Source organism: Vanessa tameamea, chromosome 19 (assembly GCF_037043105.1).
Source record: "Vanessa tameamea isolate UH-Manoa-2023 chromosome 19, ilVanTame1 primary haplotype, whole genome shotgun sequence".
NCBI classification, from domain to species: domain Eukaryota; kingdom Metazoa; phylum Arthropoda; class Insecta; order Lepidoptera; family Nymphalidae; genus Vanessa; species Vanessa tameamea.
The window spans coordinates 6,604,699-6,622,092 of record NC_087327.1 but is presented as its reverse complement, the minus strand read 5'-3'; the positions used below and the strand labels follow the sequence as shown (position 1 = coordinate 6,622,092).

General features: G+C 32.0%; 1 protein-coding gene across 1 annotated transcript in view; it reads right to left on the bottom strand.

Annotated features, from left to right (window-relative positions):
* Positions 1 to 17,394, bottom strand: part of LOC113399362 (cell adhesion molecule Dscam2-like) — a 93,666-nt gene that overhangs the window by 50,437 nt on the left and 25,835 nt on the right. Inside the window, exon 3 of the mRNA XM_064217933.1 lies at positions 10,766 to 10,847. Coding sequence (XP_064074003.1) covers positions 10,766 to 10,847 — 82 coding nt within the window. The remainder of the gene's footprint in view (positions 1 to 10,765; positions 10,848 to 17,394) is intronic.

Genomic DNA, 17,394 nt, shown 5'->3' with positions numbered 1-17,394 from the left:
ATAAAAAGTACATGATGTAAGCGTCAGTTTAGGACATTTTCCCAAATAATATTTAATTTAAAAAATATTATTTAATAGTAATTAGTTTACGCAATAAACACATTGAAGGTATTCAATATTTTGTTCCCTAAAATAAATGAGAGAAAGCTCAATTCTGTTTGTTTATGGGATATATAAGACTCTCTAATTATCGCTGTAGGCTAAAACTATAACAAATATAGGCAAAAAGAGGGTGGAAATCACTGCAATAAAATAAACGAAGTATGATTTATTTAACATGACATCAGGGGCTAAATAATGAGAAAATGCTTTGTCTCTCACATTCAACAAGGCCACAACGAGCGGTATGCTCTAATTAATGTTAAAACCTTTTAAAATTTCCTCGAATGGAAGTCTGGCGCAAGTGTGCCTGCTACACCATACCTTATAACAAGGTCTTGTATTAAGAAGGATGGAGTGCTCTTGAAACATAACAGATCGTCACTAGCAGACAATGCGCGCACATACTCGTCCCATCCTACTCGAGCTCCCGATGACGTCACAGCGCCATAAAAAGACATTGTTGTCCTGAGTACTTTCAAAATGTTCTGCACCCTTTACATTTATTATTAAGATGCGTCCCCATCTCGTGTGATGGTAATATGATGAGTAATATGATATAATTTATTTACTCTTCACTCTTTTTATGAAGGCAACTGAAATGCTATTAGAACTTCACTTCCTATCTCGCTCGTGACATGTTGAAAACCGACTTACGGTAATACGCCACTTTGATGAGTGTATCCTTTAAAGGTTGTAATAATTATTATATTGAATATCGTAAATCACTTTCTGATATTTTGTAATCGTTTTTTACTTTGAGTTGTAAGATTGTTCTTAAAGAATAGCTCTAAATTTCTAAAAGTTTAATTGTTATTAATATAATTCCTTGTTAATTGTATAATTACAAAATTGAGTTAATTATATTTTTATAAAAATTTAAATTGTATGTTTGTTCAAACATCAGAAAAAATACGACTGTATTGTTTTATTTTTTTATAAAAGATATATTCACTTATGGAGTTAACTATCGGGATACGAAATAAGAACACCCAAAAGTAATCACTAAAATCTGCGAAATACATTAGTGGTGATTAACACCAATCTGTCTTATTGTATGTCCATTTAGGTAGGTACCACTCATCACATACTCTGCCACCATTAGCAATTGATACTTAGTATTCCAATTATAAAGATAATAAGCCAGTATAATTTAAGACACAAGATCCTATGTTATATCTTAAATCCCAAGATGGTTGGCACATTGGTAACTTAATGAAGGGTTAATATTTGTCCGTACCAACAATAATCTGGTAGTGGTGTTCACATACAAATATTAATAAAAAGGGCTCATTACTCTCTAAATATTATATTATACGTTAACGACTTCATATTCTAGAATATGTATATAACTAAAATTAATTGTTTGTGATCGATGGAAAAGAGGTGCTTCTAAGTCACGTACCGTACTGATATAACAACCGAATCAGTGGTAACTTTAAATTTGAATTGATTTTATAAAATTATTCATACACCATAAGAGCGTACTTTAAAAAAAGTATATTTTAATTTTTTATTCCTATTAAAGTGGAGTTTATTTGCCAGTCTGCCGAACTATTAAAAAAATATATCGTTCTAAGAGATACTTTTACATTTCCCCTTCGATAATACCGGATTCAAAACGAAGAGATCGTAGATTGTAAAATTGAAGTACCTTTTACCTCTGGAGCGTTCGAAGATAAATTCATTCTCATTATATTTTTGCCATCATACGCGTGCAATGTTATTTAAGCGTTCATGATGATTTATGAGCAATATTTCATGAAATAAAAAACGTATGTTTTTTTTTATGTAATAGGTAGGCGGACTGACAAATGGGCCACCTGATGGTAAGTGGTCACCACCGCCCATACACTGTATTGACGCTCTAAGAAATAATAACTATTCCCTACATTACACCAATGCGCCACCAACCTTGGGAGCTAAGATGTTACGTCCCTGGTGCCTGTAGTTACACTGGCTCACTTACCCTGCAATCCGAAACAAAACAATACTAAGTATTGCTGTTTGGTGGTAGAATATCTGTTAAGTGGGTGGTACCTACCCAGACGGGCTTGCACAAAGCCCTGCGACCGAGTAAAGTAAGAAATGTTTGTAAATCAAGATATTTTTTTAGTCTTATTATATTATATATAGTGGTTATTATACTAGTATTACATATATGTACATAGTATCATTATAGTTACAAGACGAAAAACCCAGACAATATATTATTGTCGTTTGTTTTGTAAACTTAGTCGAAGACAAAATTTGGCGGTCTTTAAAACTTCCAAGTGTTATTTTACACAACTATATAAAAACAAAATAAAAAACCTCCTAAATATCTACAGAAATATACGTGACAAAAATTTGTGCACTATTTAACGACATGAAGTCGGTTGGTGGCTGATTTATTTTTCGCTCAGAGAATCGGTATTTAAAATCAACAGCGAAGTACTGCTAACATTCTTGCCAGCATTCCACGCGAATTGTGAATTGTCCAGTAGCGACGTTTATTTATTAGATACCGATTGTGCTATAATAAATGCTTACAATCTTAAGTGAAATAGTAACAGTTGTTCCATCATGCTGAACCAATGGGAATCGCTGGATAAAAACTTGGCGCTCTCCAGCCTGGATTCCCACTCGCCAGTTCTTCTACATGCAAATATAATTGATATTACTGTCGCTCGCTTTGAATTACGACTGCCTTTATAAGTAAAAGTTAAAGAAACAGAATATCATGAACCGATCGATTTGTGGCGCATTGCAAGTGTGAGAAGAAAAAGTAGTTTGTAGTTTATAATATACATTCGTCCGTACGTATGAGGTGATAATAATTATTTATACTAATATTATAAATGCGAAAATAACTCGATCTGTCTGTCTGTTGCTCTTTTACGCCACCAACCAAACCACTGAAATGAATTTGGCGAAATGTGGTATGAAGCAAGTTTGAATTGTTGTTGACACCTTTAAAGACGTATCACTTTGAATGTTACCAGTTGTTAATTTTAGTGATAAGTTGATAGTGTAACTATTTCAATAAATAAAATAAAATAAAAATAAATTCCAAGGAAGATCATAGGCTACTTTTTATGTCTAACACCAGACGACCAAACGCTACGCGAGCGAAGTTCTCACAGAAACATAAATAATACAGTTCAATGTCAAAAAATGTAGACGTAAAGTGATCCGTAAAGTATGCACGAACTGCACGTACTTTCCCTAAGGCGCTTAGTAATCCATCTTGCTTTCAATTTCGCTTACGAAACGTTCGTAAGTATTGTTCGAGGCGTTTTCTAACCGCAACAGTCGGGGCGTCGGTTCGACGTTTGATCGATGGTGCAGAAGGGATTTTCCCGGGATAATCTAATAGCTGCTCATCATTTATCAAACGTTAATTTTTTTTTTACTATAAACGGCTGACGGTATCTCAATAAGTCACTGTGCTATGAAAGAAGTAAATGGTAAATTCATTTAAAATGTATTTATTTCTTAAAAAATGTGGATACATATTAAAAGTCAGCAGAAAAATAGTCACAGTTTATGTTGTACTTGACTAAGCGAACATATCGCCATGTCTAGATTCTAATCTTTGCCCGGAATAAATAATGACATTTCTTTGGCGGAAAGACTAAATGCTACAGTAACGCCTGAACTCCCGATGATTAAACCATTACAACCAAAACCATTGCTCTATTGGCATATAATACTGAGTTAGTCAGCTCAATAAAAGGAGTACAAGAACTGGTACTCGAGCCGCATTGATACCTAATCTGCGCTGCACATATAGAGCTAGCTTATAAGACACCAGATCCCGAGATGCTCAAAATCCCGTCGGATTTGTCGTCCCATCAGATTATGAGAGTGCGTGAATAAAGAGGGCAGTTATGAGTGAGCACACACTTGTGCACTATTATATAACCTGTGCAGTTTGCTAGTCGCTCTTGATTGCCACGGTGGCCGAAATCAGATCAGAAGGACATTACATATGTAGATATCCGTCCATACTAATATCATAAATCCGAAAGAAGACAGAGATATCTGTCTGTTACCTTTTCACACCTACACCGCTAAACCGATTTAGATGAAATTTGATATGATAGTTTAAATCTCGGTGTAGGACATGGGTTACTTTTTTAATTCCCGCCTCAAGTGGCTAAAATTTGAGACGGTTTGTATGTTTATAAATTACGTTCGGGTGAAGCCATAGGTTCAGCTACTGTTCTAATATTTCGTTAAATTAATTAATTCTTTTGACTAGATTTATTATGATATTAAATTAAATGCTATTACGATGCATTCATTTCATAAAACAGATTAACGTTAATTATTAAGCATATCCAATTAAAGTTCGAATACGGTCAATACGAATATCCTATATTTGCAGCCGTAATACGCTGTAAGCAGACGAGATAAAAATACATTCATTGGTTTGTGATTTTCGTAAAATAAATAACGAGATTGATTTTAAAATTGATAATAAGTATTAAAAAATTAAAATATTGAATTATTTAATAAAAAAAACTCTCATTGGAAAACTAAACTAAACTTCTTTTTCTAATTTTCAACGAAATTTTGCCACGTGTGTATCCATCAACCTGCATTGGCCCTTAGCCCAGCAGTGGGAAGTTTACAGGTTGTTACTGATTGACATCATTTTCGTGTACTTTAAAAAAAAATCTCCCGCTCCCCCGACCGGGCGGCATGTGTAAATGCATTTCCTCCTCGTAAAACAAAAAAAAAAGGTTGGAATGAAAAAAGTCCGAAAAAGTCGTCCCTATATAATAAAATACTTACATTTACCAACTCATGTCGGTAAATCTTAGGTTTTACTGGAAAATCTTAAAATTTACCTTAGTTCGAGCTTTTACAGTGACATATACAATAGGTATTAAAATGTATACTTACTATATTTATAAAGCTAAAGTAATGTATTAAAATATTCCGAAAAATATAAATTTAATAAAAAAAACGTTTTCTTGTAAACCTAATCCATCAAAAACAACAGAGATCTCCCCAAAATGAGTTAGTGTAAACACTCGCGATTGATAAGCGGAGAATTATTGATAAAATTATTAAACTAAGTTCAATTACATATAATTAAAATCTTTTAAATTAAATGATCCAAGTTACATTTGTAAGCAGTATCATCAAGCAGTATCATCATCAACAACGTCGTCCCCTCTCCCTTATCCCGTTCATTTACGGTCGGCGCTGCGATTTAAAAAATACTGCTAGGAAAAGTATTTGGCAGCATTTTATAGCGGCCGCCTGATTCACGCTCTCTTTGAAAATGCTCTTGCTAGAGTATTAGTTTCCCGTCACTGTACTGCTTTTTGTGAAACTAGTATCAGAGAGTATTGATGGATGTTTAGCACAAAAAAAACTCGAAAAGTCGAAAGTCACAAGTCTCTTTCGATACCTAGTGTTTTATTTGGATAAGCCGTTCTATTTATACATATATCTATATATTATCTAACACAATAGATTTACGTCTTCTAAAAAATTATTATAATATACAACCTTATCATAAATTAGTAATTGATAATCATATAGAAATTCTGTATCAAAGTAATACGTATGAATCTGTATCAATAGACAATTTTTATTACTCTTGTTATTGTAGTTGTTTTTTTTTTAAATTGGTAACATTGTATTTTTATGGATAAATCAATATTATTTAAGTGATGAATTTGATTGAGATTAAGTGATCTTTTGTTCAAATTACTGATATATTTATTACGAGTTATACGAGTTTAAATTTAAAAAATTACGTTTTTAATTATTTTTTTAAATATAAAATAAATAAGTAAATAAAAATAAAAAAAAATAGTCGATCGTTAAAACTATTGAAGATAAGATTACAGAAGTATGAAATGTAGGTAACATCTAGTTTATTTTTATACTGCAGATAAGGAAAATCTACCACCAAAAAAAGGACTAAAAAAACGTATAAGGAATAAATGTAAAACCAATTATTAAAAACTTGAATTGTAGACTGTTATAGTTGTGAAATATTGTAATAGGTTCAACATTCCATCTTATTACTTCCACTGGTGACAAACGACCTAGAATTTGCGTCCAGAAAATCGTAATTCAACGGAAAAGAATTGTCAGTAAGAATACTATGTATTGCCTAGTTACTATAATTATTAAAAAATGTGGTGAATATGAATGAATATGCATGTTTCAATCAATAAAAAAAAATCATAATATTTTACTTAATTCAAGTAGGCTTTTACAAGCAGTTTTTAATCATTATTTTACTAAACTATGAAAAAAAAGAGAAATTTCAAGTGAAGTACCTACCACCGTAAAACTACAACCATAATAATGATGTATATGTTTCTTCATAAGCTTCGACCTCGAACAAAAGAACATCTAAAAGAATGAATTTAAATTTAAAAATCAAAATTGTTTGATCCCCGTTATTTATTTTACAAATAATGTAATTATTTGAACTAATTTTCTTCTTAACTCCAATGCTGGGTCAAGCTCTTCTCCACTTAAGGAGAAATGATTATACACATGTGACAAAATACTCCACAAATACAGGTTTTGTCACGATACTTTCCTTCACCACTCACGAGGCGAATTATTATGAACACAAATTACAAGAAAACTAAGCCTACGCCGGATTACGCAATCTTAGGTCGAGATTCAAGTTCTATTCACTGAGCTACCTCAGCTATTACCTACATAAATTACGAATAAGTATATAAAACTCAAAATAAATTTTATTCATTTGAAAAAGTAATTCGAGGTCGAGGACGTACTAGACTGACCTAAAAGCATTATCGCACCCAGTCATGCAAATACAATTTGGTTCGATACTTTACAGTAGGAACTTTATTTAGGCTTACAGGTGAACATAATTATTTTATTTTATTGATTTTTGTTTTAAAACATACATTGCCAATCGACTGCTACGTCTAATTAAAATGGACCTGTAGCAGATTGCCTTCTCAAAAGTGTCACATCTGTGATTATTCAGATTTTAAATATTAAGTTTTAAGTGGTTTTTTTTTTGTAATCTAAGCAATTCCAGCGATTCATCAAAACATATTATCTAACAAATGATCCTTGTCATCATTAAATAATATATATTGGTATATATTTATCGCTTTTCATATTTTAAGTTAGAAGTACAGAAATTGATCAGATACAGATTGATTGATTGTAAAAATATTGCAACAATGATTTTTAAGGTTATTTAGAAATTACAAAAATCTAAATTGGAATTTTAAAATGGACAAAACGCACGTTACCAAAGTACTTGTAATTTGGTAACATGCGTTTTGTCCGTTGGGTTTCTGTTCAGATATCCCATCTACACGACTAGTATAATATGTAATTTTTCATTGCATTTTTATAGAAATCACTTTATTGTAAATCATCAGTAGATGGCGCTGAAAAACATGACCTTCTGTACCGTTAAACCAATATCATAACAATTGTAATATGTTATACAATATGTATTCATAGGCAGGAGAATTGTATTGTATAAAACTTATGAAAACATCGTAAGTATTATACTAGGAACATAAAAGAAAACTACCAATAGAAGTAGGTCAGACAGCTTAAATAATATTATTAATTTATATTATATTTCTACGAAGTTATTATTACTTACCAATCAGAATATATCATTTTAATATTCGAATTTATTCTGTCTACATAATAGGGCAAACAAATTTGTTTTAGTTTTATTTTATATAATTTAGCAGTAAAAGTTATCGCCTTTTTTGAAATGCAGAATAAAAATAATCGTTATGTAATTGAGTTTTAAATATACATTCCAATTAATTCCCCTTTATAAAATGTTCAAATTAATTAATTCAGTAAATTTATAGTTTTTCATCAACAATTATGAGAAAAATTAATTATCATTTTTCATATGGTATAAAATAACCAATGGCAGCGTTAGGTATTTGCGCTTGGGAATACAAAGTTGTTTAATAGTGTAATTTACACTAAGCAATCCATGCAATACTCTACCTATGAACTGCACTCCACGATGCTCTACGGTGCTCCAAGTACACTATTTGCTTATACTCATAACTGGTTCCAGAGTTGACTTTCATTTTAAACGAACTTCGTTTTTAAAAAATGCCTCCGGAATTAAAACCTGTGAAATTGTTCGCAACGCGTTGCTATTTGCTCCGATAGCATTGCCTATTCGCTTTTGAACACAGGAACCGAAGAAATACATTAACTTTGACATAATTCAAAAGTGCTGCAAATATCTTTTTTTCCCGAGTTCATTTTAAGGCTTACATCTGAACAGTAATTGAATTGGTTTATTTTTGTACGTCTCAATAGCTTTTTATCTGCTTATGATTTACGGAAAATGTGCAGCGGTTGCGACTTTCATTAAAGTATTTATTAGAATTTCGAATATAAATTTTTAGTTGACCTTTAAAATTATTTCGACTTGCGAAATATGAAAATATAATAATTATCGTAAAAGCGAGACAGACAGACAGACAGACAGACAGACAGAGTTACTTTCGCATTTATAATATTAGTATGGATTAATCTCTTGTCCCTTATCTCAAGGTTGTCTGGAGAGATCCCTTTATAATAATTAGCGAAGGTTCTTTGCCAAAAAAAAACTAATTAATGTTATATAAGTAAATGTATTCCCAGGCCTATATCAGCTGAGTACTATCAAAATAGCGACTTTAAATAATTTTAATGATAAATTATTTTAAGAAAAACTAAGCCGAATAACATTGAAACTATTACAAGAAAACGAAAAATTCTGATAAAAACGGAAAATAACCAAAAATTACAAACGAGTTCATTTTGTAAGTGAAAGAGAGAATTTTACTTAAAAACAAGCCCTTAATACAGATATGGAAAATTTATTCGTTTAAATACAATAGGATGGCGTAATTAATTTACTTTTTGATGTAGCCTTTGTCAAACGAGTTTTCTATGTAATTTAAAAAGCAATAAACGTGTTCACCATTGTTAGATATAAATATTATAAAATTCTAAATGGTCAAACTGTCTTGGTAGTTCAGTTGTTCGCTAATAAAACCGCAGATCCATAGGTTTTAATTAAAAAAATATATTGTAATAGGAAGCTGTGAAAACTGGCTTCCTGATGCTTAATGTCTTCTCTTGTAAAGACAGACATTGTGAGAAATATTACTTCTTACAACTTTAATTCGTTGCCAACAATAGGATCAAACTTCAACTAATAAGTAACAAAGCTACAAGTGTAACTTTAATAATATAAATCTGTTTCGGCTTATGTTCGGCATAACCATAACAATTAATATTGTAATTTGTACTATAAAATTAAATTTGAGTAAAACTGGTCCTCTTTTGGTCAATATTACATAAATCATTTTATAAATTCGCGCGCTTATTTACTGGATACTAGATGCTACAAATGATTGAACGCAAATATATTCCATGTAACTCTATAAATAGATGATATTGATACTGTAATTTGCGCAAACACTGCTTAGTAGCTGTCAGCGAGCGGATGTGTGATAAGCCCTGTACACTGGGCTTACACTTTGCCGACACGTCGCTCCGACTAAATTATTCGTATACATTCATTTATTTTTTCGAAATTACAGTCTTTTACGCGGCTTACAGTGAGTAGAGTGAACTGGCAGAAATCGTCACCTAAGGAAAAAGTGTTATGGCGACTCCAGGCGACTTTCCCCTCTCTTTCTCTTCCTGACCGTCTCTATTATATACTGTATCATATAACATTATTTAAACTGTTTTATTTGTTTTTGTACGAGGTTTTTAAATACAATTTAATTTCTCGTCATTAATTATTCTCAAACTCTCAGTTCTTTTTTATTTTTTAATAAAAACATATAAATGTTTAATAAATTATAACTATCTAACCAAAGGACTCGCATGCATCTAACCAAAGATAAATTCAAACTATAGAAAAATACATGATTAGCTTCGAAGGAGCGCAGCTTTATAATAAAATACCCTCAAATAGAAAACCTGTGTACTCATTCTAGACATCCAAGATACAGCTAGGCTAATAATCTTATCATAGATTATTCACTCCTAAGCAAGTAGCTACGATGTAAATAAGGTATTGAAAACTAAACAGAACGACGAATATATTATAAAATTCTGATGGTAAACGACGGTCCACAGATTTTGGTTTTGCAAGAAATATCTACCATCTACTACATTTTCAATGCCCCAACAACCCTGGGAGCCAATCTTCCAGTATTTACACTGGCTCACTCATCCGGCAATCGAGATCACTCAATATTAAGTTTTGCTGTTTGGCGGTAGAATATCTGATGAGTGGATGGTACCTACCCAGACGAGCTCGCGTAAAACTTTTCCAGTAAATAAGTATATTAACAAAAATAAATTCAAATAAAAGAAACATTTTATAATAGAGTATAATAGAAAATGTTATTAAAAGAGGAAAAGGTTTAAGTAAATCCTTTTTATGACATGATGAATTCATTAAGAAGATTACTTCTGAACGGGTCCGTAAATAAACGATATTGCGTACTAAATAAGTACTATAGTCTAATGGGCTTTCTGGTTATGGTAAACTACAAAACCGTGACAAAAACAGAACATCGGCTTCCGGCCATTTATCTTGCACGGAAAGGTATAAAGGGCATAAATAAAGCAAAACCTATAAAACTTTAAAGCAACAATGAAAAATACGAACCGTTTTACGTGGGGCGGCGGTGGCGGCGGGCGGGCCGGCTCGCCTTGCGATCCCGAACAAAGCCTCCCCGTCGAGAGAACCGCTGCAGAAAGAAAAAAAAACACATGAACAACCGTTCCAATTATTGACGTGGGTATGAGATGAGAGCCCCGAGTTACGTGTCCGCGTGCGCCTACTTCGGCCGACCCCCACAGCACCGCCGGCTACTGCACATCCGGAAAGAATATTTAACTAACATGTTAACTAATGGATGAATACTTTGTATAAATCTCATATGAGTTTTTATAATAATCTCTTATTTACAATTTTCCAATCAATATGTTTTTTACTTAATATTTATTTGTATATACATATTTTAAAAAATATATATATTTTTTTAAATGGTACTTAAAACGTATTAATTTCGTATTCAACGATATGGCATAAAATATTTGTGTATACACGTAATAAGAACTGGCTGCTGTTTGATCTGTATTGTCAGTTCTTATAAAACGTTACATCGTGAAAACATAAACAACTCTGTTGTCTAATCAAACAGAGATGGGATATTCACTTCTGTAGCTTTATTTTCCTAATTTTGTACAATACATTTTCCGATGATCTTTATTAATAAAAAAAAATGGTACCTTAGTGTTACAAGTTACAAAATTACTATTGAATAATTTCAATAGTAATTTTACAGGCAACGAAGGAATGTTATCAAGAAGTTTTTTTCAATAATCAAACTGTGAATTTAAATATCATGCTACGCTTATTTTAATAAGTGTTATATTTTACCAAAACATTTAAATTTATGAAGTGGCAAAGTTATAATCACATATGAAAATATTCCTATTTTCGCTTCTCAAACTTTCGCTCAATCAATCAAGTGAGCGCACTGACCCATAAGAAATATTTATAAAACAAATTGTGTTACAAGTGTATACCTACGTAATGTGTTTCGCACGAGTGGGGACAAGGAACGAAAAAACGAATAGAATCCATTGGAAATCGTGGAGGCGAGGGAGGCCGGTGCCGGGTGGTATATCCTCCGGATACAGTTTGCTCGGGACGTGGTGAATACCTACTAAACCTGTATTCCTGTAATGCTTAGAGCGTATATCGTTGATTATATGTCGAAATGTTAATTGTAATAGGTATTTTTTGAACCAGCTATGATTCAAGTTACATTTATACCATCGCTTAAGCTGAAAAAAGTAGATGAGATACGACTATGATGTACGATTCATCATCTACATTAAAGTCAGCGGTAGCATATTACGTATAGACTACTCACAGTAAGAATAAAGTACAATTACATTTAATTGTCACAATATTAATCCTTATGAAAATAATACAATGAACATTTTGATCGTTTTATGTAGATAAATATTGTCTTTCACAATTATCATTTCGAAGCTTAGAAATGTTACGAGATATTTATGTAAACGTTTGAGATAAACATTTGCGGTTCATGAGTATGACGTGATGCCATAGCGGACCAATCGGGTGGAGAATGAATCTCATTGTTTAAAAAAACACGACTGAATCCTTATTTTACCGCTGCGTTCAGGATAAGTACTTAACTAGTATGAGAAAATCATATATCTAAATCGTATTATCAAATATTATTCGCGGTCTAATGGCTATTTGTTATACAATATTTGAATTAATTTTCATCCTTACCTTCAGTAAGCGAGTCAGTTCCAATTTCAAATCAGTTTTTTTTTTTTCTTATTATAGTTATATTGTTTAAGATAATTTGTATATATATTTTTAACTAATAAAAGCAAACCATTGAAAACAAAATAAAGGGCGAATGTAAATATTCTTCATATTTTAAGTAAAGCACTCATGAAGTTAAGTAGACAAGTATTTTTTTTTTTTTTTTTGTCGAATACCTGGACAAACTTTGTTTAACTGAAAAACATTAATTGGGAGCGAGCACAAAGCTCTATCGACACCATTAAGAAGGTAAAAACTAAAGCATACGTGAATTTTCATGAGGACAATTCTGTAATCTCTAGTGGCGCATTTTGTCGGTAAAATAAATGTATATTTTAGCGGCATTCCCCTCGTGTGGATGCGCTTTTATACGGCAATATTGAAATTGTTCTCGTGCGCTTACAGCCACGTTATTGCGCTTTAAATATTTTATTGTAAGCGAGCCCGTTGTTATATTAAATAATAATTCTTATTTTTATTTAAAATAACTTTCTATAAAAAATTTACATATATGTATTGATAATATTTGTGCAGTATTTTCATCCACAATAATTTAAAGACGTGTACGTCTATTTGCCATCGATTTCTTTGTTATATAATTAAAATATATCGTGAGTTGGCTTAGAGATTGGAAAAGATAGCATTTTCAATTAACTCGCAGACTGACCGAGCAAAAAGTTAATCAAGATACTTAGTATAAAAAATTCTTAATACAAGCAACAGAATCCTTCGTAATGTGAAGCGAATGGTATGGTTTGATAAGGAGAAACGGGTAAATAAGGAATCATGAGAGCGGTCCGGAAAGGGTAAGGGAGGGGGTTATCCGCCGGATATACAGCCGACCGCTCGCTTAGCCAATGTATTTCATAATTTTCATAGCCAAAGGCTACAGGTCGAGAGCTACTTCACGGGCACTCAAAGATTTGTACATAGGTATAGTTCATCCGTTAAAGATGAAAAATAATGAAAAAAGCAAAAACGGACAACAATGTTCTACAATGTATATAAAAGCTGGCTTCGCTTTTAACCTAAAAGTATTGAGGAAACTCGCGATGTGATCTTAGCAAACAAGTTTGATTTCCTCCAGTCACCGTCAAAGGAGCTTACGGGGAATAAGAAAAAAGCATAAAGAATGAAGGGGAAAGAAATAAAAAATTCACAGAAACACGGAGGTTGGAGTTTTTCCTGTCACCGGGCACAAACAATGCCTCTATTGTACCCCGCTCTCCCCCGACCTCTGGCTCGGAACAGGCGAGGAAACGAGCATCTTTTGTTACCAACCCCGCACCTCCCCTCACAAACGAGAGCTTTGAACCCGCGGTCATCTGTTTACATCACGACAAAAAAACAGACATGCGATTATTTCGCTCCCCCTTAACCTCTAGTTACATTTGCTGAATGATAAAACTGTCATTCGCATGTTAGAGCTTATAACAGACGCACTTGATGAAAAGTCAGCAAAATTCAATGACGCTCGCGTTTTTTACATTTCATTGGCGGTCGGCGGTCGAAGATGCTTATTTTATTTCACAATAAGACAATAAAAATTGTATACTTCAATTATGTTGGCATAATCTAGATCACTTTTATCTGAATTATTATAATTATATGCATATATAATATAGTGAATGTTATTGTTATTTATAATGTATGTATCATACCACCTAAAAAGAAAATATTAATAAATAAATAAATATTGGACAACATCACATACATTACTCTGATCCCAATGTAAGTAGCTAAAGCACTTGTGTTATGGAAAATCAGAAGTAACGACGGTACCACAAACACCCAGGCCCAAGACAACATAGAAAATTAATAAACTTTTTCAACATCGACTCGGCCGGGAATCGGATCCGGGATCTCGGAGTGGCGTACATTATTCGGCATTAAAACCGATCTACACACTACTCGACCACGGAGGTCGCCATAATACACGAATATACAATTTTGCACAAAAAGTTACATATTATTATTATTAAAAATAAAATAAAGTTTATTATTCTTAAAAATATATGAATCGTTAAGATGTATACCTAATTAACAAACCTCTACATTTGTATTAAATTATTTTTATATTAATTGCTAAACACAAATAAACCTTAAAAACATTATTAAATATATTATTTTGCCATTGAATATTTAAACTGTATATTTTGTACATTAGGTTAAATAGGTTTTGATGTATCTTTAAATGAATCTAAAATTATTGTTGTATAGAATATTCCTAAAGCTTATATAACTATTCGTTTCTTATTTTAGTTTCGTATAATTGGATGTATTTACAACTGTATCAAAAGTAAAGTACTTTTATAATATACATTAATAAAGTAGCAAAGTAACGTTTTTTATAAAAAACCGTTTGCCCAGGGAATTTTGTTTACTTTAAAAAATTGTTCGATATATATTTTAGGTTAAATATAACCTTCGAACAGGCTAATAGCATGTTATGTTTAATTATTTTCATCGATGCGGTCTTGCGGCTTGCTCGTTGATTATCCTCATGTACAATTTGTGATATTCAGAACCGCGAATAACAATATGAATGAAACTTCTAAAAGAGCAATGTTATTTTAATAACCGTACTTGCACCCAAAACGTTTTTGGTTTTTCATTAATGAAATATATGTACCCAGCGGATATAACACACGGTTCTTAACCAAAGAACGCAGGTTCAAGTGCACACTAATGACTATGGTTTTATAAATTCATTTCGAGTTGGACGTAAAGTATATTAAGGAAACCTACTGCACTAACGCTAAAAAAGTGTTTTTTTTTTTTTAATTGAAGACAGGCTTTCTTGACTATCATACCGGATGTACTGATACAGTATGAATTGAAATGCTTCTAGAAAATAACTATATACTCTTATTTTAAATGCACCCGCATTGCACGGGAAATACAGACGTTGTAAGAATTCTATACCTTAAGAAATGAGAAGAGGGGTGGAATTTACTCCAAACATTCTCATACAGAGGCTAGGATTTTACAAGCTATTTATTTCCTCCCTTTGAGGAGGGGATCATCATATCATAGTATTCATTAGCGTCCACTCATTGAAAAAAATATTTTTTAAATATAAAATTATTCGGGTAATATGAATCGCTTTGAAGAAGGTTTCATATATCATAAAAACATCCTTGATTTAAAAAATATACATAGGTATATAATTATACGTATTTTTATGAAAAGTGAAATGATACCTTTCAAACGATACATCTATAAAGGATCATTTCTATTTACAATTTCAAATGTATAAAGGCCGAAGGTTTTCGGTAGGTAACGCGTTTACAGCTCTCGGGTGACGTGGAATAATTTTCCTTCTCATGCTCACTCTGCACTCGTTTAGATATGAAAAAATAACGATATAACCAGGCGGGGTGAGTTTATTTTTTACGTTTGCTCTTACGACTCACCCAAATTGCTTATTCATATTAAAAAAGATCTGAAATAGAATATATATATTTTTTGTTACTAATATAAGATGTAGATGGTACTTATATCAATTATTATTTTTATTACGAATAATGTGTCATCTCAGATGTAAATAATTAAACGGTGTTTTTGACTCAATATTGCCTTTATTTTAAAGAGGTGGTAGGGCTTTACTTTAACTGCTTTACAACCCACTCATCAGATATTCTACCGCCAAACTGCAGTACTCAGTATTGTTGTGTTCTGGTTTGAAGGGTATGTGAGCCAGTGTAACTACAGGCACAATGGACATAACATCTTAGTTCCCTAGGTTGGTGGCGCATTTGGTCTAAGGGCGGTGGTGACCACTTACCAGGTGGCCCATTTGTTCGTCCGCCTACCGATATCATAAAAAAGGTAGGAGACGACCAAAGAAACGATGGATGGATTGTATAAAAGACGATATGTCTCGAAAGAATATTACTTGTGAGATGACCTCAGACAGAGAAGTATGGATAAGTAAGTATAATTAAATAAATAAATAAATGGAAGAACACACGCGCCGGTGGCAATGCGCCGACCCCAAATAAAATTGGGATAAGGGCAGGAGGATGATGATGATGATGACGAATGCCTTTATTTTAACTCGATAAGTGATTCAGATCTAGATCATTGATTATGAGTAAAGGTTCAATAAAAAGGTTCAATTATATCAATTTAATAAATAATAATACTAGAGTGACCCAGTCTACAGTCATAAGAAATATTATAATACAATACAAAAATGTTTCTTGTACACATAAAGATAAACTAACATACAGTATTAACTGTCATAAAAGTATTTAATAAAATAAAATAACACCTCCTGTTATTAAATAGCGATCTCTGCCAGTCAATTTTTTTTTTTCAAAATATTTATTTTAATTTAAGCTATACTTTTATAAAGATACATACATACATGATATAGATCTCATATTTATGTATGCACAGTATGTATGACAAGATTACATCGTTATAGATGTAACCTTGGGAACCTAACTACCATTTTCAAAAATACTTATCTATAATTTTTAGACAAAATACCAAAAAAATATCTTGTAAAAATGTTGCAAAGTTGAATAGAGGACGTAAGTATGTTTATATGAACCAAAATTCAGTACATAGACGACTTGGGAATGGTGTTTTTGCAAGTGACTATGCGGTCGTGGCTATTCGTTTTATTGCACACGCAAATTGGATTTCTCTTCGTAATGTAAGTTGCCGCGAAGTAAAATATTATCCTTAGTGGTGTGTTATCATTTTCGTTATAAGATTGTGTGGGTAAATGTTTATTATATTCATTTGTTTTCTCGTCGTTTCTGAAATATAGAGTAATTCAATTATTATAAACTTGTATGTATTAAACATGTATATACTTATAACTTTTTCTGTCACGAAACTGTTGAAAATATTACGTCGACATTAATTTTATTGGTGTATTTTTACTTTACACGACTGGCTAGAAAAAAAGG